Raw genomic sequence first — 24,485 nt, 5'->3', positions numbered from 1 at the left:
TTCTTCCTTCACCCCCAACCAGCCCAGGTTTAAACACTGAAAAGAAAAACAAAAACCACAGGCTAATGCTATTGATTTTTTTTTTTAGCTTTCAGCTTCTGCTACAGAATGATAAAGAGGGCTAAGATGTTGTTTTTGAATCTAGCTACAGAACCAGCAAATATTTTAAAGTCATTGATGGGGCTTAGGTGTAGATGCCTTACCCAGCAAAATAACTGGCAGGGAGTAGAACATGTATTCTGCACTCTGTTAGCAGAAGGGTTGTCACCATTGCCCAATCTATGGTGAGAATTTAGTCTACATTCCAATGAGAATTTTTCAATCCAGGAACTGTCCCTGGGATGTGCAACAGGGGTATCCCGTCGGGCTGGAGGAGAGCAGATCTGCAGAGCAGCGTGTTCGCTGTGCTAGCACAGTGCCTTCCTGCCCAAGTACATCGGAACTGGGACTTTTAGGAATGAAACATTGAGATACTGACTATGCAATCTGCAAAACCACCTAAACTGCTTGCAAAAGAACGATGTTTTGTTTTTTTATTTTTTTCCCCAAGCAAAGCCTTAAATATGGCAGAAACAAACTTAAAATTTTATTGATGAGAAAGAGCCTTCTGGAGTGCTATAAATGGTTTATATCATAATCTGGGTGGCAGTTTCATGGGCACATACAAATGTAAAAACTCATGGAGGTGAATACTTGAGATTCTTGCACTTTGTGTTAAACTTCATTATAAAAATGTTAAAATAGAGGTGGATGGTGGTGATGGTTGTACAACCATGTGAATGTATTTCATACCACTTAAAAATGGTTAAAATGGAAATTTTTGTGTATATTTTACCACAATAAAAAACTAAAATGCACATACTTGAATATAGCTCACTACCATATATTAAGGGATGCTACTTAACTAACCCTAATGATGGAAATATATTCTTATAAGCAGATTGAAAAGCCACCTCTCTGCCTGGAGAATCTGCTTTGGCTCTTCACTCATTTTTCCAAGTTGCTTCCTTCCCAAGGTCTGTAATCTTTACTAGAAAATGGAAGAATATTTGATCGTGCAGCTCCTGTCTGGACCTCCTCAATGACCCTCACCTGACCCAACCCTCACATTCTCCCCTGCATGCAGCGACTTCCAGGGTTGGGGGAAGCTGAACAAAGGCCTAGGGTTCAAGGGGAGGGCAGGGTGCAAGCAGGGCAAAGAGAGAAGGAGTATCTTGCTCTCCTCCTATCTCTGGCTTCCCCTCACCTCTCCTCCCCCAGCCAGAGACAGGAGGCAAACTATAGACTTTTAGTCAGGAAAGAGATCCTAGGTCACCAAGTTCCACCTCCTCCTTTTCATTTCATTTTTTAATGAGGCAAACAAAGGATAGAGAGGTAAAGGGGCTTTTCCAAGGTCATGAAGCCAGTTGGGGGTTGAGCCAGGACTAAAGTTCAGGCCCTCTGATGCCCAGTGCTGTGCAAGACCTGCACCTTGTGTGCAGTCTTGTCTCTGCTTCTCCTGACTCCTTCCACCCCTTCTTCCTCCTCTAGCCTGCCTTCCTGCCAGAACATTTTTTACAACTTTATTGAAGTTTAATTCACGTTATAAAATTTACATTCAAAGTATATGATTCTACAGGTTTTAGTGCACTGAGTATTATACAAATCACATCAATTTAAAAACATTTTCATCACCCCAAAAAGAAACTCTGTACCCATTAGCAGTCACTTCCCATATTCCCCCAACCTCCCCAGCCCTAGGAAACCATCGATTTATAGATTTGCCTTTTCTGCACATTTCAAATTAGTGGAATCATACAACAGGTGGTCCTTTATGATTGGCTTTTCTCACATTAGCATTATGTCCTCAAGGTTCATCCATGCTATAGCTCCCCAGGTCATTCAGCTGTTCTTGTCAAGGTAAGTGGAACAAAGGGGCAGGGAGAAGGAGGAGGAGAATTCTGAGGCTACAATATCCAGCACAATGAGATGACGGTGAGAATTAATTCCCTCCTACCTACCACATACCTAAGCAATCTATTTCTGTTCATTATCTCATTTAATTTAATAATCATAGTCTAGGAGCAGCACCAACCCAATTCAGATGTGAAAATCCAAAGAGGAATTCAATCGCTTTTCCAACGGAATGCAGTCCTTAAGGAGCAGAACAGGTTTGGAATTCAAGTTTGTCTGGCTCAAAAGCCATTGTCTTTTCTTTCATTAGCCTGGGCCACCTCTGAAATTGGCAGATTCTAACAGTGGGTGTTTCACATCCACAGGTGGTGAGGACTTCTGGTTAATCTAAAAAAGTGGTGATCACTGTGCTTTAAAACCATTTTACTTCAACATCCTTACTTTCCTCACTGCAGTACTATTTCTAAGAGCAAAGGAAGAACAAGACCTACATGACCAATGTAGAAGACCAGATAAAGTGTGACATATCCATGTGGGGGATTCAGCTGTAAAACAAATTGAGGAAGATCCTTACGGACTGATAGAGTATAATCTCAATTTACACAGTGAACAAGAGCCATGTGCAGAGCATAGTGTATACTATTCTGCCATTTGTACTAAAAACTGTATGGGGGGGAGAGTGGAGAGGAAACATGCACATAAACATTTGCTTGTGAATGCATACAATAACTCTGCAAGAAATCTCAGAAAATGTAAAACCTAGTTGCCTCTGTGTAGAACTGGGTGACTGGAGAAAGTGGTGGGAGGAATTTCACTCTTTAGCTTTCTGAACCTTTTAACTTCTGAACTATGTAAATGTACTACCTATTCAAAAATATACACAATACATATTTAAAAGCCCACTAATGCATCCAACAAATATTAATGAACCCCTTTGGCATAACAGGTCCTGGTCTAGGTGCTGGGAATACAGCTAGGAACAAGACCAAACAGAAAAGATGGAAAAGACTTTTGTACACTTCACATCCCCTTGTTACTGTATGTCCGAAAGACCAGCTCAAAAGACAGCTCCCCCAACACCAGTCATAACTCCTCTATGAACAGACATCTTCCTCTTCTCCCTGATTTTCTACAGCACTTAGAGTCTGCACCACACTTAACAACTACTTACCGGTCCCTTTGTGTTGTTTACTGTGGCTTCAAGATGCTCAATGTAGGCCCGGGCGCAGTGGCTCATGCCTGTAATCCTAGCACTCTGGGAGGTAGAGGCGGGCAGATCGTTTGAGGTCAGGAGTTTGAGACCAGCCTGAGCAAGAGTGAGACCCCCGTCTCTCCTAAAAATAGAAAGAAATTAGCTGGACAACTAAAAATATACAGAAAAAAAATTAGCCGGGCGTGGTGGTGCATGCCTGTAGTCCCAGCTACTCAGGAGGCTGAGGCAGAAGGACTGCTTGAGCCCAGGAGTTTGAGGTTGCTGTGAGCTAGGCTGACGCCACGGCACTCTATTCCGCGCAACAGAGTGAGACTCTGTCTCAAAAAAAAAAAAAAAAAAGATGCTCACTGTAGATCACCCTCATTTAGATGTTAAGATGCTATCACCCTTCACACAAAGACTGTCTGAGATAGTCCCAGGACCTGTACCCCACCCTCTCTGTTCCCACTTCCCAAAGGTCTCCTTGATCTGAGTGACAAGAGAGCAACAAGGCCTTTTCAGAACTTGGTAAGAATGTGAGCATGGGTCCAACTCCTGCTCTTCCCCCTTTTTTTCGATTAGGCACAAGTCACTCAACCTCTGTGTACCTCAGATTCAACTACAAAGTGGGGATAATGACAGGACCTATGTCAAGGGCTGTTGTGATAAATTAACATAGAAAGCACACATAATAGTATTGGACACATAGAAAACAATATGTGAATTTTGTTAATTACTGCTATTATCTTAAGTCATTCCTTCCCTACCTGCCACCCTCTGCCCCTCAGGCTCAGTGAAATGTAACTTTTCTTCCTTTCTGGAATATATCATGCACTTGCATGCATCCATACCTTTATCCTCCCGCTGAGCTGAAATAGGTGTTCTTGCCTTCCCTTCTGCCTGGTGAGGATGGGCTTCCTGCTTAACTCTCCTCTCTTCCAGGCAAAATTAGCTGCTCCCTCCCCAGAGTGCCCTTGTCCTTAAAACACTTTCCAGAAGAACAGTTTATTTACAGGCAGGCCCTCTGGTAATCTTGAACACTGCAGTGGCAGGGTCTGTGTCATGTTCATCCTTTAACCCAGCAGCCAGCATGGACTTTGAGCAGAAGGCAAAGACAGGACCACCATTTTAGACCAAGCCTGCCCTATACAACACTTTGGATTTAATCACAAGGGAAATGCAAATCAAAACCACAATGAGGTATCACTTAACTCCAGTGAGAATGGCTTTTATCAAAAAGTCCCTGTGGCTCACGCCTGTAATCCGAGTACTCTGGGAGGCCAAGGCAGGTGGATTGCTCGAGGTCAGGAGTTCAAGACCAGCCTGAGCAAGAGCGAGACCCCGTCTCTACTAAAAATAGAAACAAATTAGCTGGCCAACTAAAATATATATATAGAAAAAAAAAATTAGCTGGGCTTGGTGGCACATGCCTGTAGTCCCAGCTACTCGGGAGCCTGAGGTAGTAGGATCACTTAAGCCCAGGAGTTTGAGGTTGCTGTGAGCTAGGCTGACGCCACGGCACGCACTGTAGCCCAGGCAACAAAGCTAGACTCTGTCTCAAAAAAAAAAAAAAAAAAAAAAGTCCCAAAACAATAAACGTTGGTGTGGATGCAGAGAGGCAGGAACACTCATACACTGCTGGTGGGACTGCAAACTAGTACAACCTCTGTGGAAAGTAATATGGAGATAACTCAGAGAGATACAAGTAGAACTATCATTTGATCCAGCAATCCCATTACTGGGCATCTACCCAAAGAACAAAAGACACTCTATAAAAAAGACATCTGCATTAAAATGTTTATAGCAGCACAATTCACAATTGCAAAGATGTGGAAACAACCTAAGTGCCCATTAATACATGAGTGGATTAATAAAATGTGGTTTATGTATACCATGGAGTTCTATTCAGCCACAAAAAACAACGGTGATCTAGCACCTCTTGTACTATCCTGGACAGAGCTGGAGCCCATTCTGCTAAGTATTACAAGAATGGAAAAACAAGCTCCACCTGTACTCACCATCAAATTGGTACTAATTGATCAACACTTAAATATGCACATATGGTAGTAACTAACATTCATCAGATGTTGGGCAGGTGGGAGGGGGAGCAAGGGCTGGGCATATTCACACCTAATGGGTGCAGTGCGTACTGTCTCGGGGACGGACACGCTGGAAGCTCTGACTCAGGAGGAGCAAAGGCAATATATGTAACCTAAACATTTGTACTCCAGTAATATTCTCAAATTAAAAAAAAGTAAAAGGAGGAAAAAAAATAAACACAAAGAACTTACTGTCCCCAAAGATGATGCATTCCATATATTTAAATGGAAAAATGTACATTTATGTGAATGTAAGGATACCCGCACTGAAATAACACAATAAAGTTTCTGTGCTCAGATAGAAAAAAAAAAAAAACACTTTGGACATACCTGTAATGTGTTAACTCATTTTAACGTATCTTCATTTTTAAAAAAATCATACTAGAAGTCTCAAAAAAATGGAAGTCTACAGCAGGAGTCACATACTTTTTACGTAAAGCACCTGAAATTAATATTTTAGGATGTGTGGGCCATATGGTCTCTGATGCAACTACTGAACACAGCCCTTGTGCCTTCAAAGGAGGTAAACAGTACAGGAATGGGATGGGTGTGGTAGTGTTCCAATAAAACTTTATGGACACTTTTTATTGGAAGTTCATACTATTGTCGTGTGACAAAATATTCTTTTTAATTATCTTTCAACAATTAAAATATGTAAAACTCATTCTTAACTTGCAGGCCATAAAAACACATGAGGGAGACTGGATTTGCCACAAGGGTGCGTGGCTTGGGGTATAAACAGTCCACTTCTATGAGGCCTTGGAGAAATGGTGTTTCTGAGAACCTTTAAAAGCAGGATTGCCAGATTTAGCAAAAAAAAAAAAAAAAAAAAAAAATACAGAACACCCAGATAAATTTTGAATTTCAGATAAACAAGGAATACTTTTTTTTTGGGTTTTAATATGTTCCATGCAATATTTATTTTATCTGATACCTGTAATTCAAAGATTCTAGTAGCCTCTAGGTGTGACGATTTCAATCTCACCCTCCACCCCCACCCCCTTACTCCCACCCCCACTTCTCCTCCCCCACCCCCACCCCCACCCCCCTTAGAGTTAACTATATTCCCTCTGGGAGATACCTTTGGCCTCACCGTGTGCGTGGTAAGGCACCGACACTCCCCGTCCATCTCCCGGGAGGAGGCCAGGTCGCGCTCCCGACGCTGCCCGCGTGGGAGGAAGATGGCGCCAGTCACGTGGGGCGGGCCTAAGGGCGGCGTTTAAATGGCGGCTGCCCCGGGCCTCTTGGCTGTGGGCGGGGGAAGCCCCAGCTGAGAGTGCTGCTTCTTGGGGCTCCCAAGAAGAGGACTAGGAGGTTGTACTTTGTAGGCCAGAGCCTGTTGATCGTGGCACTCTTTGATTATTTCCTCTGTGATTGTTTCTTCTGTTGTTTCCAGCTTTTAATAGTATTTGTAAATAGTAATAAAAATACTCCGGCCTTGTCTCAGTAAGGCTCCTGGAAACAAAGGAAGGATTTTTTATTCCTCTTGAGTCTGTTAAAGTAGGAAGAATACTCACACTAAGGACAGAATAAGACAGCTAAGAATGTTGGGGGATGGGGAACAGGGCACACCAGGGATGAAAATGTCAAAAGACAGGAGTTGGGACTACATGAATGTCCCCACCATTAAACCTAGTCCCTTCTTGGAAGATCTAATTCTAAATTGTCGAGCACTCTGGGGGACCGAGGTGGGAGGATGACTTGAGCTCAGGAGTTCAAGACCAGCCAGCCTGAGCAACAGCAGATTGTCTCTACTAAAAATAGAAAAAAAATTAGCTGGGCAACTACAAATAGAAAAAATTAGCTGAGTGTGGTGGTGCTAGCCTGTAATCCCAGCTACTGGGGAGGCTGAGGCAGGAGGATCGCCAGGGGTTTAAGGTTGCTGTGAGCTAGGCTGATGCTATGGCACTCTAGCCTGGGCAACAGAGCGAGACTCTGTTCCAAAATATAAATAAATAAGTAAATAAAATAATGATTCTAATTTGTGTTAGTTTACCACCTGTTTTTGATAGGGTTCATTAACCCAAACACTGCTCTCCTGAGAGCCTGCTTCTTGCGGAAGCGTGTCACCCTGCTCCAGTCCTCAATGTTTTTCTGTTCTAAGCTCAGCATGTTTAATGTCACCCTTGGCAATGAATCCTGCACTAACTCTCAAAACCTCTTGAACTGAATTGTTACTGAGTTTTTTTCTGCGGGGAAATATTTAACTCGTTTTGTTTTCCAAGGGCCAGGAACATGCTTTATATCAGTGTGCCTGAAGTGGGGTACTTTTGGCCCTTCAAATCACAGCAGACAACTGTGACAACAATCATATAATCAATTCAGGTAATATTTATCAATAGTAGTATAGAATTATATGAGCAAATATAATTGATTTTTGGGGTCATTTTTTAGTTGTAGTTGGTTTTTAAGTAACTTGTGTTAATAATTAACAGTGATTTTAGTTATCCTAACTCTAGGCATCAAATAGCATACCCATCCTCATTATTTTGCTTCTTGGCTTATCATTCTTTCTTCTATAATTAGGTGAATTTTTGTTTTTATAATGTGTCTCTAAAACTCAGTGTAGTTTTCTCTTGTTAGTTGGTAAAGTGAAAAGCTGACAAGGCCTTCTTTGGAGAAACAAAAAAAGCTTGCTAAAATACATAACAGCCAAAATATACCCATTTACTTAAGGTTTCAATTTTTAAACTTTGAATCAGTCACAAAATATTAATTTTACTATTCCCAGCTCTCTACCCTATGTAAGTGGCCTATGGTAAAAATACAGGTACACTTACATTGTTATTTATCCTGGCAGAATCAACATTGCTAGTCTGTCTGTCTTATTTTTAATTTTGTTAGCAAGCTGAGAAGTCAGCAAGATAGTGGCTATTGAACCCAATAGGGGGTATATCTGAGCACTTTTGGTAATATACATTGTAGTTTCTAATTCATCCTGAAACTCTTAAATGAAATTTTATTTCAGGATTTGTTTTCACTGTTTCCTCTGTTCCTTTAAATCTCTTACAGCAGAAGGTATAGCAAAACTCTTGAGATAGGCTCAAGTTATCAGAGCATCAATTGTATAAGAAAGTATTTAAATAGTAATTTTGGATGGGTTATTAAAATAAAAAATCAATCATCTGTATTTTTAAATGGTCAGTTAAAATAAAGCATTTGTAAGTTAAAATATAAAATAGCAATTTGAAATTTGTCTGCTCCTCACAAATATCAAACAGTAAATGTATATTGTTATTTTTTCCCCATAAGTTCAACTTTGTAAAATAAAGAAGAAATTTTTTTAAAGAGATTGGGTCTTGCTTTATTACCTAGGCTAGAATGCAAAGGCACCATCACAGCTCACTGCACTCGAGTAATCCCCTACTTCAGCTTCCTGCGTAGATAGGACTACAGATGTGCCCCACCATGCCTGGCTAATTTTAAAATTGTTGTAGAGATGGGGTCTCACTGTGATGGCCAGGCTAGTTATGAACTCCTAGCCTCAAGTCATTCTCCCGCCTTGGCCTTCCAAAGCACAAATAAATATTTTTTTTTTAAAGATTTCTTCTTTTTTTTTTTTTTTTTTGAGACAGAGTCTCACTTTGTTGCCCAGGCTAGAGTCAGTGCCGTGGCGTCAGCCTAGCTCATAGCAACCTCAAACTCCTGGCCTTAAGCGATCCTACTGCCTCAACCTCCCGCGTAGCTGGGACTACAGGCATGTGCCACCATGCCCGGCTAATTTTTTTTCTATATATATTTTTAGTTGTCCAGATAATTTTTATTTCTATTTTTAGTAGAGACGAGGTCTCGCTCAGGCTGGTCTCGAACTCCTGACCTTGAGCGATCCACCCGCCTCGGCCTCCCAGAGGGCTAGGATTACAGGCGTGAGCCACCGCGCCCGGCCTAAAGATTTCTTCTTGAAGTTTTAAGGAATTGATTCTACAAGTGAAATATATGATGATAAGCCATTTCTTTTTCTTTAGGTTAATGGAAGTCAGTCTACTGATAATTTCAAAATAGCAATTAATGCCGAAAAGTGATCTAAATTATGTTCAAAATACATTTCTTAATTTCTCTGAGTTATGAGAGTTTTCTCTGGACCACTTTAACTTGCATCATGTTCAGTGATTTTTCTGGATAACAAAATTTTTCTTTTATATGTCAGAACTTTTATATTTTAACAATTTTTATGGGGAAAAAAATCTAAAATATGTATACTCAGAGAGTAATAAACCAAAGGTGATTTAATCTTTTGATGGTAACCCACAGGGGCATTACTTGTGAAAATCAATCATTGTACAGTTTTATAAATTAACGGTGACCCTTGCCCTGAGTAACACAGACCAGGCTTCCCTGCTTTTATGGCTGTGCTGTCTCCTCATCCTCCCCTTTGCTAGTCTGACAGTGTGCTGTTTATGAGGTGCCACCTTATTGTAACCTCTGTCTTCATAAGAGCCTGAAACTAGCTCCTGGTGCTCAGGTAATATCAGGATGATGTGCTTTGTGACAGTGTTTTCGACCTAGATGCTTTCTCATTTACTTCCAGTTCCCAAGTTGGGCTCCTAAATACTGACCTTGTTGGGAACACTTTACTTGGGAAGAACTAGCAGAATGCTCAGATCCTAAAACTTTCCTCCTAGCTCGCTTCATCTTCAATCTCTGATTCAAAATTCCTTTTACAGAATTCTAAAACAATAATGGTTCATACTTGGATAGTCCTTATTCTCCCACAGGCACTGTTTTAAGCCCTTTGTATACATCAATCCCTGCATCTTCACAATAATTCTTAGGCACAAAGAAGGTAAGTGACTGGCCCACAGGGATGTAGCTGGTAAGTGTGGTAAGAGGCAAAGCTGGGACTCCAACACAGGCAGCCTGATTGCAAAGCCTATATTCCTACCTGCCACGATATATGGGATTCTGGCTGTTGTCCTCTGAGCTTATGAAACTTGAATGCATAGAGGAAGGTGTCTGGTAATTAGGTTTCACTGCTGCGACCTCAGGCATAGCCATCTTCCTAAACAACAAGGTCCCTGCCAGCATTTTCTGCTTTCAAATTTTTCCTGTTCCTCCAGTCTGAACTACAGTCGACATCAGCTACCAACAATGATCAAGCATTCTCTTTGTGGCACGCACCTTTCTGGTATGTTATAAACTTCTTAGATCCTTATGATATTGCCCCATGAAAAGACAAGAAGGCTCAAAGATGCTAAGTGGTCTGTTCTAATCACACAGTGATTGGCAGAACCCACACTTTCATTCCTCAAACACCTCAAGGACAAAAAGCTTCCATCATTTTCCATTTGCCTATAGGATAGAAGCCAAATTTCTCACTGGCAGGCAAGGTGCCTTGCTATCTTTCCAACCTTATCTCCCGCTGGGCTCCAGCTTGACTCCTCTGTTCCAGACTGGCATGTCTGTGCCCTCTCCCACAACCCGCAGGCTCACTCCCAGCACCCAGCCTTCCATCCGTTGTTCCCACAACTTACAATGTCTTGTTTTCTCCTTTCTGCCTACTCAAATCCTGTTCAGGATAGTTCAGTCTTCCATCTCACACACGGTGCTGCTTCAGGCCCTACCAGTCCCACTTGTCCCTTCTCCCTACTGTGTGACCCGGTGACTGGGGCCTTGATCACACATAGCTGCACTCTTCACCATCAGTTCAGGCCAGCTGACTCAGGGCAGCACATCTGACACAGGCAGCTGAATGTTTTGACTCATATAGCATCTCACTTTGTGTATATGGCCAGAGACACCACAGAGAATTTTCCCTGATGCTCTAAGACCTGGGGCAAAAACAGCCTTCCATGGACAAAATGCAATTTAGATGGAATTTATCATCAGTGCCTTCTAATATAGCCTCCTCTCCTCACAGGCTCTTCCAACATGTGGGGAAACTTGTCTATGTATATGTTCCCTGCTGCCTGTCGGCTGCTTTCTCTCTCTTCTTTCTAATATGGAAATAATAACAAGAACAACAGATATATTACTTTGTGCCAGATACTTTTCTAAGTACTTCCCAAGTATTAACTAGTTTAGTCTTTCTAGGAACACTTTGAGGTAGGCATTAGCATTACTTTCCCTTTTACCCTCACAGGGACTGAGTCACAGAGGGTTAAGTAACTTGCCTAAGGTCACACAACCGGGATTCAAGGCTAAACATTTAATACCATACTGCATCATTGCCAATAAAATAATGTATTAGTTTTTCTTTAATAGTGAAAGTAATGCCTGCTAAGTATTTTTTTTTTTTAAAGCAGACAATAAACACAGTAGAAGGAGAGTATTATCTGTAATCCTATCACAGGGAAAATTAAATAACCTACTCAAGCAGCTATAAAAATGCACTAGTTTGTAGTTCAACAATGGAACCATACTGTACATCATGGATACTTTTCTTTTTGTCTTTTAATTCAAAATTTTAAACAGCTTCATTGAAGTATAATTTATATATCATAAAATTCAGTTATTTTAACTATTCAGATAATTTTACTAAATTTAGAGTTTTGCAGCCATTACTATTAATATAAAATAATTTTAGATCGTTTCATTACTGCACACAGATGTTTTATACCCATTTGTACTTACACCCAGGTCCCACCCCTAGCCCCTCACAAGTGTTAATCTATTTTCTTTCTATATTGATTTGCTTCTTCTGGACATTTCTTATAAATGGGATCACGTAATAGGCAGTCTTTTGAATCTGGCTTCTTTCACATAGGATAACGTCTTCAAGGTTCACCCATGCTGTAACGTTTATCAGTACTTCATACCTTTTGATGGCAGAATAATATGCCATTGTATGGCTATACCACATTTTATTTACTCATTCACCTGTTGATGGACATTTGGATTGTTTCAAGTGAATAGTGCTATTAGGAATTTTAATGTGTAAGTCTCCACGTGGACATATGTTTTCATTACTCTGAGGTAGATACCTAGGCATGGAATTGTTGTGTCATATGGTAAGTTTTGCAAAATGGCTATACAATTTTACATTCCCACCAGCAGTACATGAGAGTTCTAGTTTCTCCACATCTTAGCAAACACTTGCTATTGTCTATCTTTTTGATTATAGCTATTCTAGTGAGTGTGAAGGAATGCTTCATTGTGGTTTTGATTTGTATTTCCCTAATGTCTAGTGATACTGAGCATCTTTCCATGTGCTTATTGGCCATTTGAATGTTTTCTTTGGTGAGATGTCTATTCAAATCTTTTGCCCATTTTTTCTTTTCTTTGTTTTTTTTTAAATCAGAGATGGGGTCTTGCTATATTGTCCAGTCTGGTCTCAAACTCCTGGCCCCAAGTGATCCTCCCATCTTGGTCTCCCAAAATGCTGGGATTACAGGCATGAGCTACCATGCCTGGACACCGTTTTTCAATTGGGTTATTTGTCTTTTTATTATTAAATTATAAGAGTCCTTTATATATTCTGGATACAAGTCCTGTATCAGACATATGATTTCCAAGTATTTTCTCACAGTCTGTCGCTTGTCTTTTCACCTTTGTAATGGTGTCTTTTGATGCATAAAAGTTTCAAATTTTGATGAAATCTAATTTATCAATTTTTCCCCTTTTATCTCTTGTGCATTTGATGTCATATCTAAGAAGTCTTTGCCTAACCCTTACATGTTTTAGAACTATTCCCCTCCCCCCACACTCATGAGTATGTCTTGGCCATATTTCTAAGTCAATAAATACAGATCTTCATCATTGTCTTTATGGCCTTCATTTCTAGAAAGTAGAGAGGGAAGAAAGGAGACAACAGGGCCAGGCTACTCAAAATATCCATCACAACTCTGTTCATTCTTGAGGCCTTCCTATCTCCCTTTTCTTCTCCTGTCTGGTACCTCCTGTGTGTGTTGTGAATAAAAATTTTACTAGGCTATTAACTTCATCACAACATTTTATGTTTCAATACCTTGGTCACATAGATTTCTAGATCCAAATTTTCTGTAGGCTCAAATCCCTCTTTCATAGGTCTAGTGATGGGATGCTTAGAAGGAACATACATTCCCCTGTCATTTGGGATGTGACAGCTGCTTCTTCCTGCATCTATTTCATTCTCTAAAACTGGGCATTGGGAATGAGTCAGCTCCAGCTTATGTATTAAAATGTAAATATGGGCCGGGCGCGGTGGCTCACGCCTGTAATCCTAGCACTCTGGGAGGCCGAGGCAGGTGCATTGCTCGAGGTCAGGAGTTCAAGACCTGCCTCAGCAAGAGCGAGACCCGTCTCTACTAAAAATAGAAAGAAATTATCTGGCCAACTAAAATATATATATATAGAAAACAATTAGCTGGGCATGGTGGCGCATGCCTGTAGTCCCAGCTACTAGGGAGGATGAGGCAGGAGGATCGCTTAAGCCCAGGAGTTTGAGGTTGCTATGAGCTAGGCTGATGCCACGGCAATCACTCTAGCCCGGGCAACACAGCAAGACTCTGTCTCAAAAAAAAAAAAAGAATGTAAATATGGAAAAAGAAAATAAATAGTGGATAATAGCAACTGGCATGTGTGTTTTAATGGAAGATTTTAAAGAAACGAGATATTCCTAGACAAAATAATGGCTATCATTGAAGAGGTTCCAGAATGGGATGTATGGCTGGATCCTGGCACCTGTCAAGATTAGAGCTTCACCGGCTTCGTGGGTAAAGTATGAGGTACTGTGTAAAGCTTGAAGCTCATTTAGGAAATAATTTTCAGAGAACACTAATGGGGAAAATCAACACAAAATCCAGAAAATCCAGGAAAGGGCCTGTGTGAGAGGGGCCTCAGAATTAGAAGTCAAAAGGCAGATTAGAAGATTTAAAAAAGAAAAAAATTCAGAGCTCAGTGCTGAGAACATCCAAATGCTGAACGAGAGGGCCACTAGAGAAGCATTTTGATAGAAGCCAAAAGGGGTGGTCACGTTCCTTTGGAGAACTAATCCCCTAGGTTTGGGACCCAGAATCTGGAGGGTGAACACTGGTGGAAAGCAAGACTCAATTCAAAGTGCATTAAGACCCAACTTGGGGTCTTTAACTTTTTTCACATGGAAAAGCCACAGCAGGACCCCCTGCTGTTTGCATGGAATATACTAGAAGACTAAGACTGGGAGAGACTAGCTGGAAACTACTGAAGATTCAGACTTGGAGGAAGAGCCAGGCTGCTGGGGGGGGGGGGACATGTGGGTGTGTAGGAAGAACAAGTCAGCAGGCCTTAGGGATGGATTTGCTGTGCAGGTGCAGAGAGCAGATGGACATGGCTAGGGTGGGCATTCAGGGTGGGAACTCTGGGAAAGGCTGTTAAGATGATCGAGTGGTTATTTTTTTTAGAGGTATAATTACATACAGTAAAATGTACAGATTTGAAGTGTAGGATGATTTTTGGTAAATGTCTACATCCGTTTAACCACCCCCCAAAAAACTTTTTAAAGTCTGAATTTCCCGTGCCTGCGGGGTCGTGAAGCTGCTTCAAAGACGAGAAGTTGTATGCACCAGAAGTGAGAAGCAACAAGGGCTGGAACTACAAATTGTGAAGTTATCTGGAGCCAGGAGGCAGAAATCTTGTGAGCAAATGAACACAGGTGCAGGAAAGGACAATTGGAGAACAGAAAGTCCCAACCTTTGATATTTTTGGAGCGCTTGAGCCCCACACAGAGAGTATTATTTGCCCATATAAATGCAGAGACTTCTCTCTTCTCAGGCTTTCAACCTCATACTTAATTTTCTTAAGAGAGAAATAAACCATTTTCTGAGTTGGCTGCTACCAAGATTTGCTCCATTGAACTTAGAGGATGTGCCTCTTTGCGGGGGGAGGAGAGCTAGAGGACCCCACAGGGTGGTTTGTACCACCTCCAAGCAGCATGCACAGCCCTGCTCTTGACCCGGGGAGCCCAGCCTCCTCGTGCAACATGCTTTGGCAACCCGGCCTCTGCGCCTTGGAGAGCTGAGGGGTCACACCATCCCCCCCCCAGCCGCTCTACACTTCTCGGTGCGCTTGCAGCGACTCTGCAGCAACGCTCTGGGCGCGCTTGCAATCCGTGCAAGCTTGCACGCGGCTGGAGCGCGGTGGCCCGAGTTAGGGGGCGGTGGGCGTGGCCGCGCTTCCTCGCGCCCTCTCCCGCCCCGGCAGTCCCGGGAACGTTCTGAAAAGTATCCAAAAGTTCTGCTCCGCGCGCGCGCGCGCCAAAAGAAAAAAGAAAAAAGGCACAAACATCTCCCCTCCCCCCTACTACTCCAGGCGTGGGGTGTCCCGACCTCGCCATTCTGGCTGCACCGCCGGCTGCAGCACACACGCGTCCTGCGCCGCCTCTCCGGGAAGCTAGCCGTCGGTTGGGTTCTTCCCTCGCAGCCGTCTCCAGACGGTAGAGGTGAACGGAGAGTCCTTGCACTTCTCTCTGGGGCACCATGCCCAACGACGAAGCATTCAGCAAGGCTTCCGCACCGTCGGAGGCCCCGCACGCCCCCGGGGCACCGCCGCAGGGCAAGGCTGGGGGCTTCGGCAAAGCGGCCGGAGGTTCGGGTGCCGGGGGCAGCGGCAGCGGAGGAGGCTCCGGCTCCGGGGCGTCGGGGCTGGGCTCGGGGAGCCAGAAGTCCCCGCGGCTGCCCAAGTGCGCGCGCTGCAGGAACCACGGCTACGCGTCGCCGCTGAAGGGCCACAAGCGCTTCTGCATGTGGCGGGACTGCCAGTGCAAGAAGTGCAACCTGATTGCCGAGAGACAGCGCGTGATGGCCGCGCAGGTGAGTGCGGGAGCCTGGGAACCTGGGTTCAGCCTCAAGCTTTTTGGATCAAGTCGCTATGTCATGGCTGTAGCCACGCGGGGCCTGGGGGCTGGAGGGACTCGGCGGTGTTCATCGTCTGCCGCGGCGCGCTCGGGGTCCGGGACTCCCAGCCATGCGACGACGCCACGCTCTGAGGGCGGGGAGACGTGTCCGTAGACTTGCCCGCCAAGCAAAGTTGCGGGGTGCCCTCCTCTTGGGGTTCCCCACGATCTCTGATCCCGCTTCCCAGCAGAGTTGTGGGGTTCGCCTCTGGGGGAGTTTTTGGGATCTCTAACTCCGCGTCTCAGCAGAGAGTTGCTGGGGTTCCCTCTGCTCAAGGGTCCCTGGGATTCCTGACCCCGCTCTCGGAGCACGGAGTTGCGGGGTTCGCCCCTATGGGCATCTCCGGCATCCCCGAGTCCGCTCTCCAGCAGATAGTTGGGGCGTCACTCTATTGGGGGAGTCTTCACTATCTGCGATCTCTCCAAGGTGGGGGGTGCGGGCTTCGCCTCTAAGGGAATAAATCCCCGGCATGTCTGAGCTCTCGCTCCTAGCAGGGAGTTGCGGGGTTCGCTCTGCTTGCGGGGGGGGGGGGGTCCCAACGGTCTCCTATCCCGCCCTCCGAGCTAAGTATTTGATTTCCTCGGGCGTCCCCGGGCGTCCCCACGATCCCTGACTCTGCCTCCCCGCTGAGTTGCGCTTACGGAGTTTCCTGGAGGGTGCACGAGCGAGCCGCTGGGTGGGGTGGAAGGGAGACTTGGCCTGGGCCGCGGCTTACCTGGATAACGGTTGGGAAGCCTTATTTGCTTTTCTAGAAAATTGTCTGCAATGGACGCCCGCGTGGCGTGGTCTTCCCTTGTGCGCTTGGCGCACTTTTGTGTTCGCCGCCACTGGATCGAGCTGAGCGCCTCAGCCATTTTGAGGACTGGACATTTGCCGTGCCCGTCCAAGTTCCTCAAGGGCAGATCGTTTTGAATATATTTTAAAGCTTGCTTAAGAATCTTTAGAAACATACGCAGGGGTAAAACGCGCGCGCTGGTTTGGGATTCTGACGGTCGTTCACGGCTTTTTAAAAAAAGCTTCCTAAGTAGGCTAGTAATTTTGCATTTTAACGGAATAATGTCGTTAGTATCCTAAGACGATGTTTAGAAGACAGTAATGTACATTCTTCCCAGCTAAAAAGTTGTGTCATTTTTCTAAGGCAGGTTATTTAAAAAGAAAAGATACCAAAGAAATATTTGCTAATGGTGTGCTACTTTTGATTAAGAACGTACAAATATCTTCCATTGAACACGACTGCTTAAATGCCTAAAGAAAGATCAAATGCTTTTTATGTATATCGGATTTTTTAAAATGTGCTTTAAACTAAATATTTTGGCTGCACAGGTTGTGAGTGCAGTCATGAAGATAGATTTTTTTTTTTCTTGGTATCTTCATAGATTTTGTTTTTTAGCTTAATCTATGGTGGCTGCAAAAAGCACACCGTGTGTAACATTAAAATGCATCACAATAAGCTTGCTGAAAAAAACTTACGGACTTTTAGATTACACTTTTGTGTAGGAAAAGATTCTGAATATTTAGTCGTTGGCTTAAACATTTAGTGTGAAGGGTATGCTCCTCAAAATGTAATAAAAATAATTCCCCTAGTAGGGAAATTAATTTTTAATAAACTTTGTTAGTGGAGGGACTAATTTTGAGGTGGCTGTTTGCTATGTTAAAAGCAAAAGCAAGTCAAGGTTACTTTTAGAATGTGAAACTTCAGTGTTTAACACACCATAAGGCTTTTACTTCTTTTTAGTCATTCTAAAATAGTTTGAAATTGGTCTTAGGTATTAAAATATATACATATTAAAATATTTTAAAATGATTGCATTTTTAATCATTTGTCACCCCTTCCCTATTTAAATGACATTTCCTAAGTAATCTTCAGAGATGCTTGTAAAGATGTCCTTAGTTCACGGAATAGATATCCGTGCATTTTGGGTTGTAAGTGTGCATTGAACACACTTCAGAGATTTGCAGAGTTTTTTAAACTTCTGGTCAGTTATTGATACCATTTCTAAACTTCTTGGTTAATAGTAGAAAATACAAGATTTAAGCTTAATCATTGAATTTTAATAATTGATTATTTAAAGTTAATTTTTCTAAGAAGAAGACTTTTTTTGGTTATGAGTAAAAGTTCCAAATTAATCAGCTTTCTATGTTTGGACTACAGTTTTCTTTTTCTTTTTTGAGACAGAGTCTCACTTTGTTGCCCGGCTAGAGTGAGTGCCGTGGCGTCAGCCTAGCTCACAGCAACCTCAAACTCCTGGGCTTCAGCGATCCTCCTGCCTCAGCCTCCTGAGTAGCTGGGACTACAGGCATGTGCCACCATGCCTGGCTAATTTTTTGTATATATATATTTTTTTTTAGTTGGCCAGATAATTTGTTTCTATTTTTAGTAGAGACGGGGGTCTCACTCTTGCTCAGGCTGGTCTCGAACTCCTGACCTTGAGCGATCCACCTGCCTCGGCCTCCCAGAGTGCTAGGATTACAGGTGTGAGCCACCGCGCCCGGCCTGTTTTCTTGAAACAATATATAAATTATAGGTGTGTTTTTAACATTTTGATTTCACGTTTTGGCTTGTGTCTGGGCTTCTGAGGTACAGGACAGGTACTTTTACTTTCTGCTTTCATAATCACCAGTACTGTAGTCAATTTCGAAAGAAAATCTCTTTTTTTTTTTTGTTACATGTAGTAAGCAAAAATACAATTTATGTTCTTTAAACCTCTTTTTTCAACCTTTAACAATGTTATTTAAAAGAAGATAAATTGAAGAGGGACCATGAGGAGTTTCTTAGGTAGATCAGATCCTCTCCAGTCCCCAGTTCTGGCTCTCCCTCCCTCCTGCCTGGAATGTCACACACCTGTCCTCTCCCTTTGCCATCCAGGGACTTCAACACCAAATTCCTTCCCCTCACTGCCTCTCCACATACTCTCTCCCACTCTGGGAAACAGGGCTCCATAGGCTTTCCTAAGCACCCCCTGCCTTACTTGCTCACCCTGTTCCAGATTGTTCCACCCCTTCATCCTTGCTGGTCCAAGTCCTACTCATCCTGTTCTTCGATGCTCTGTTCAAATACTACCTCTGGCTGATTCCTACATTTTAAAGATATTTCCATCTGAATTTCTTCTGTAGGATTGGTATATACATCTCTTATGGTGTTTATTACATTTTGTCTTGGGTTGTAGTTGCATGTTTGCTTGCCTATTTCTCCTTTTAAACAGTAATTTAGGATCTAATCTAATCTCACTGCTCCCTGTTCTTAGTACCATGGTCTTTTACATGCTTGGGGAATGAGGAGTGATCCCATTCTCCTTCTTTCCTAATCTATAATCTATCAATGCTTGTGACTTTTTCTACTCTTCAGATTGAACTCCTGCTTGGCTGACTCTACAGTTTTACCGGCTCTTCCCTAGCCAACCTTATTTCCTGATGCTCTACACACTCATTTGTTTAACAAGTTTTCCTTTCCTTTCTTTTCCTTTCCTTTCCCCTTTCCCCTTCCCCCTTCCCCCTTCCCCCTTCCCCCTTCCCCCTTCCCCCTTTCCTTTCCTTTCCTTTCCTTTCCTTTCCTTTCCTTTCCTTTCCTTTCCTTTCCTTTCCTTTCCCTCAAACTCATGCACTCAAGCGATCCTCCTGCCTCAGCTTCCCAAGTAGCTAGGACTACAGGTGCATGCCACCACATCCAGCTACTTTTCTATTTTTTTTATTTTTTAAAGATGGGGTCTTGCTCTGTTGTCCAGGTTGGTCTCAAACTCCTGGAGTCAATCAATCCTCCTGCCTCAGCCTCCTAAAGTGCTAGGGTTATAGGTGTGAGCCACCATACTGGGTTGAGCACCTACTGTGGGCCAAGTACTCTGGCTCTAAACCTTTTTTCAGCTTTGACTGCACATCATAGTTACCTGGGTGGCTTTAAAAGAAATTGGAGATTTGCAGACCTCACCCCTAGAGCTAGTGAATCACAGTATCAGGGTGGGCGGGGCTTTCTGTGGCTTTGGTAAAGCTGTGCACGTGATTCTGAAGTGCTGGAGGATGACCTGTTGTCCTGTCTTCCAGGTGGCCCTGAGGAGGCAGCAGGCCCAGGAGGAAGAATTGGGCATCAGCCACCCCATCCCGCTGCCCAGTGCAGCCGAGATACTTGTCAAGAGAGAGAACAATGGCAGCAACCCATGCCTCATGACCGAGAACAGCAGCCCCTCTCAGCCACCGGCCAATACCCCGACCACTGCAGCTTCAGGTAACCTGGGGGGCTTGGGGTTCACATCTAGATCAGGCATGAGGGAAGAAGAAGAGCTGCATCTGCATGAGCCATGTATAACATGCAGGGCTTAGAGGATTTTCTTAAAGGGCTTTCCCTCTGAAGGTCTGTTTTTGGCTGCCTCACAAAGGAGGTGGCCATGAATTCTAGAGATGGAGGTTGAACAGCTTCCTTTTCCTGTTGATAATTAGTCGAGAGTGAATCTGGACAGAGTCAGAATCACACAATGTCAGAGAGAAGTGAGATTATTCCAGTTTTATCTGGGTCCACCCTTCCATTTTTTGGGTCATCTTGATGGAAGCTAAAGATCCTGGTGTGCTAGAACTGGAAGTTGACTTCTCCAGCCAGGACTGCATCCATTTGGGGAAAGTGTCTGAAAAGGCTGAATCCTGGGTGTCAAATTTGAATGAGCGCTGGGAAGTGACAGAGGAAGGCATACCACATTGGCTTGAGTTCTCTCCTGGGTGCTAAGCACTGTCCCAGGGACTGTATGTGTGCTAATTCATCTCGTTTCATTCTCAGAGTAACTCTGTAAGGTAGGAGTTATGAATTCTTCTTTACACGTGTGAAAACTGAGGTAGAGGAAGTTAAATGACCAGCCAAGTTTACTGAACTACAAAGTATCTGAATCAGTCCATCTGCCTCCAGAGCTCAGTGTGCTTACTGCACTGGGTCTCCAAATTACCTGGAGAATCACAGTGGTCTAGGGCTACGCTGTCCGATATGGAAGTGGCTAGCCACAGGTGACTGTTTAAATATAAATTGATTACAGTGAAATCAAATGAAAGCATTCATTTCCTCTGTTGTACCAGCCACGTTTCGCATGCTTGATAGCCACGTTATAGCTAAGGGCTACCATATTGGATAATCATCTCTGTCTCTCAGAAAGTTTCATTTGATGACAGGAGCTCTAGGACATCCACCAAATGAAGATCTGTACAATCTGTTGTTTCTGGCAATTAAATACACATGCTTTGATTCATAGAATATCTGTAAAGGCTGCTAAGCTCCATGAAATACAGTTTTGCAGTGTGGTTACCACCTTGACTAAGCTTTTAGGAATTACTCAGTTTCCTGGGCTTACCCACTTGGCTAAAGTTGCTCAACTGCATGTCATTAGCTAGTCTTGCAATTTTGGACAAGTCACTTAAGCTCTCTGGGCCTTTCGTTTCCTCTTCTCAAAAATAAGGGAGAGGGTTCCTGAGAGTCTTGAAGACCGGAATCTTGGCCATTATAAAGAAAGAGGGTAAGCAGGCACCAAAGAAAGTAGGTACGTCTGTGTGTGTTGTTGGAGCTATGGATACAATAATTAACAGAAGGCAAGGTACTCTTCTTTTTTCTTTTTTGGATTAGTTGCTCATAGTGTATGTTTACAACAGTTTCCAGACTTTGCTTTTCGTTGGAAGGAAGGAGTATATCTATCAGAAATAGGATCTTTACACTTAGGGATTTTAAGATGTGTCGAAGGCTTAGTGACCAAATGATAAGGGTGGCTTGAGCTGTAGGGCTGAGATTAGAACTGTGGATGTGTCACATGAGTAAAGAGGGGGTCCCAGTGCTAGCTTTTACATAGGGGAGTAACTCATTTGAATATTCACACACATCTTATGAGGTAGGAATTACTTTCACCATTTACAGATAAGGAAACCAAGGTTTAGTAAGTGGTAGGGAAACTACCGCAGAAAAAAGTTGTGCTGAGGTGGGTTCATTCCAGGCCTGTCTGTCCCCAGAGCCCTCGGATTTTCCATCCTGCTTGCCTGGGAGGAGAGGCTGAGGGGTCAGTTGCCATGGTTCCTTAGGGAATGGACAGTTTTGATTGCTTAGAGCCTGTGGTCTAATCTTCAGAGGGATTTAGGGCTAATGGGCAAATAGAAACAATGTTAGGGGCAAAATTCTTTGCCATTCCGCCTTGGCTCAGAAGGCTGCAGACACTGGTTTTCAGGGGAGGTAAACTGGAAAAGGCCCATGAGGGGTCAGTGTCAATGCTGGGCATTGTATAGGGCACCAGGGGTGGACTCAGGGTCTTGCCTGACGTCCTTCAGTCCACTTTGGTGGAAGGGATGTGGTATCATGTCACAGTTTGATTGTATGCCCCAAGATAGTGCAGCTTTAGAGTAGGACTTCAGGCTCCACAGAGTTCAGAATGACAAAGAAGTTCTCCCAGGGGATTGCAGAGTGGCCAGAGCATTGATAGGGAAAGTTACAAAAAGAAGCAGCCAGGGGAGCAAGACAGAGGGTTCAGGGTCAAGGAGGATGTAACCAGATTCCCTTCTTTGTCTCTGGAGCCAACAGCCCTTGGAGTCATTCTGGAGTCCTGAACCAGCACTCAAAGGCAAGGGGAATGTGGAAGCCAAGAGTGTGTTGTGCTCATTTGCTCTGGGAGGCTTTGCCTTCCAAAGGAAGATGGGCTGTCCCCCAGCCAGCTATTGTCTGTGGGGCAGGAGCCACAGATCAGCGTTGTTCACAGGACTTCTGTTCAACCTCCTGGGTGGGGATTGAGACCATCCCGACTGAGTTAGGATGCGAACAAGAGGGAGACAGAAGTGCCAGGAGAATGAAAATACACAAAGAGAGAGAGAAAGAGGGAGGGAGGGACAGTGGAGGAGAGAGAGAAAACCACAAACTGACCAAAGAGAGTCCCGAAACTTATATGCAGCAGGTGGAGCCCAGCTTCTTTAGATAGCCTGCTAACAAATGTATAGCTTATATTAATTTTTCAGAGGTTGAATTTATTTCAAATGACATTTTAATTTATGCAAGTGAATGGTAAATATTTATAGTAGAGTACAAAGCATATTCAGTGAAAGATAATTGTTCTTCCCAGCCCAGCCTGCAGTTCTCTTCGTTATTCCAGGATTACTTGCTGCATATACAGGCTTGTGTGTCTCTTTATTCTTCTCATATACGTGTAATATTCACATATTTAATATAAAGAGAATGTATTGCTCCCATTCATAGAATTTGCTTTTTTCCCCCGCTATAATACAGCTTGGAATTTTTAGTAGCCTAGAATTCCACTATATAGAGGTGGAAGGCCAGGATTTGAAATTATTTAGTGAGATGTGAAAGTTGTAGGAGTTGCCTACCAACCTGGCTCACCTGGGGGCAAGTTGCCGACTGTTTCCTTCTAATCTTTCCTAATATCTGATGTCTGGTGTCCACTAGGCCAGCAGGGTGGTGAAATTTAGTAGAATTTTTATGTCCTTGAACTTTCTTAGTTATCTTCTTTTGGCTCCTAAAAGTGCCAAAAGTGAGAGTGAGAAATGCTCAAGAATTATTGCTGAGATTATCGGCAGAATTGTAAGGACACTTAGAAGGAAATTGGGTTTACCAAGCTGTTTGTTTCATTTATTGAAGAACTGACCCTCTGAATAGGATATGTAAGTTAGAGGAAAGTCTCTACAATGCTTAACCAAAGGTAGGTTAAAATGGACCAAAAGATTGAACAATATTCCTCAAATAATGGGCATAAAAGATTTTTGTTGTTTTCTTCTATGATTGTGGGTGTTATGTGGAAAGAAACAGCCTTTTGAAGAAATTCTCTGTTCATTGCTGTTTCGTGTACTAGCAGGATTAGATGTTAGCAGTTACACTGTTGATTAGCAAAGTTTCTTTTCAGCCGTTTTTGGAGACTTCAAAAAAAATGAGATGAGTGTTTTTGGCTGCAAATGATAATAAATTAATAATAATTTCAGCATTTTCTCTATGGTTTCTTTTTTTTGAGACAGGGTTTTGCTCTGTCATCCAGGCTAGAGTGCAGTGGCATCATCATAGCTCATTGCAGCCTCCAACTCCTGGACTCAGTCCTCCTGCCTCAGCCTCCCTAGCAGTTGAGACTACAGGCACACACGACTGTGCCTGGTTAATTTTTTTGTGTGTAGATATGGGGTCTCGCTATTGCCTAGGCTGGTTTCGAACTATTGGCCTCCAGCCATCCTCCTGCTTCAGCCTCCCAAATTACTGGGATTATAGGCGTGAGCCACTAGGCCTAGCCTCATTTAAACAATTTTTATCATAAATTGTACTTTTTTATTTCAAAAATTATCAGATGCCTTTTTTTTTTAATCTCAGGCATTCTTTGTAAATTTGGGCTCCTCTCTGTTTTATTTTATATTCTACTTTTACTTCAACCTCCTGTGTGCCCTGTGTAGAATACTGTCTTACCCAGTACTTACGCTAAGGTCTGCACAGTTCTTTGCCTCCTTTTCTATGCAGAAAGTGTCAGATGAAGGCTTGCATTGTAGGTAACTTGGTGCTGCATGTGTGCCCTTTGTAAG

At 43.2% G+C, this 24,485-nt stretch overlaps 1 protein-coding gene across 1 annotated transcript in view; it reads left to right on the top strand.

The window, feature by feature from the left end:
• The first annotated feature begins 15,403 nt into the window (after positions 1-15,403).
• DMRT1 (doublesex and mab-3 related transcription factor 1) overlaps positions 15,404-24,485 on the top strand; it is a 103,658-nt gene continuing 94,576 nt past the window's right edge. Inside the window, exons 1-2 of the mRNA XM_045562292.1 lie at positions 15,404-15,887; positions 20,007-20,187. Coding sequence (XP_045418248.1) covers positions 15,555-15,887; positions 20,007-20,187 — 514 coding nt within the window. The 5' untranslated portion in view covers positions 15,404-15,554. The remainder of the gene's footprint in view (positions 15,888-20,006; positions 20,188-24,485) is intronic.

The sequence above is a fragment of the Lemur catta genome, chromosome 10 (genome assembly GCF_020740605.2).
Source record: "Lemur catta isolate mLemCat1 chromosome 10, mLemCat1.pri, whole genome shotgun sequence".
Lineage (NCBI taxonomy): Eukaryota > Metazoa > Chordata > Mammalia > Primates > Lemuridae > Lemur > Lemur catta.
This window is presented reverse-complemented; position numbering and strand designations above follow the sequence as displayed.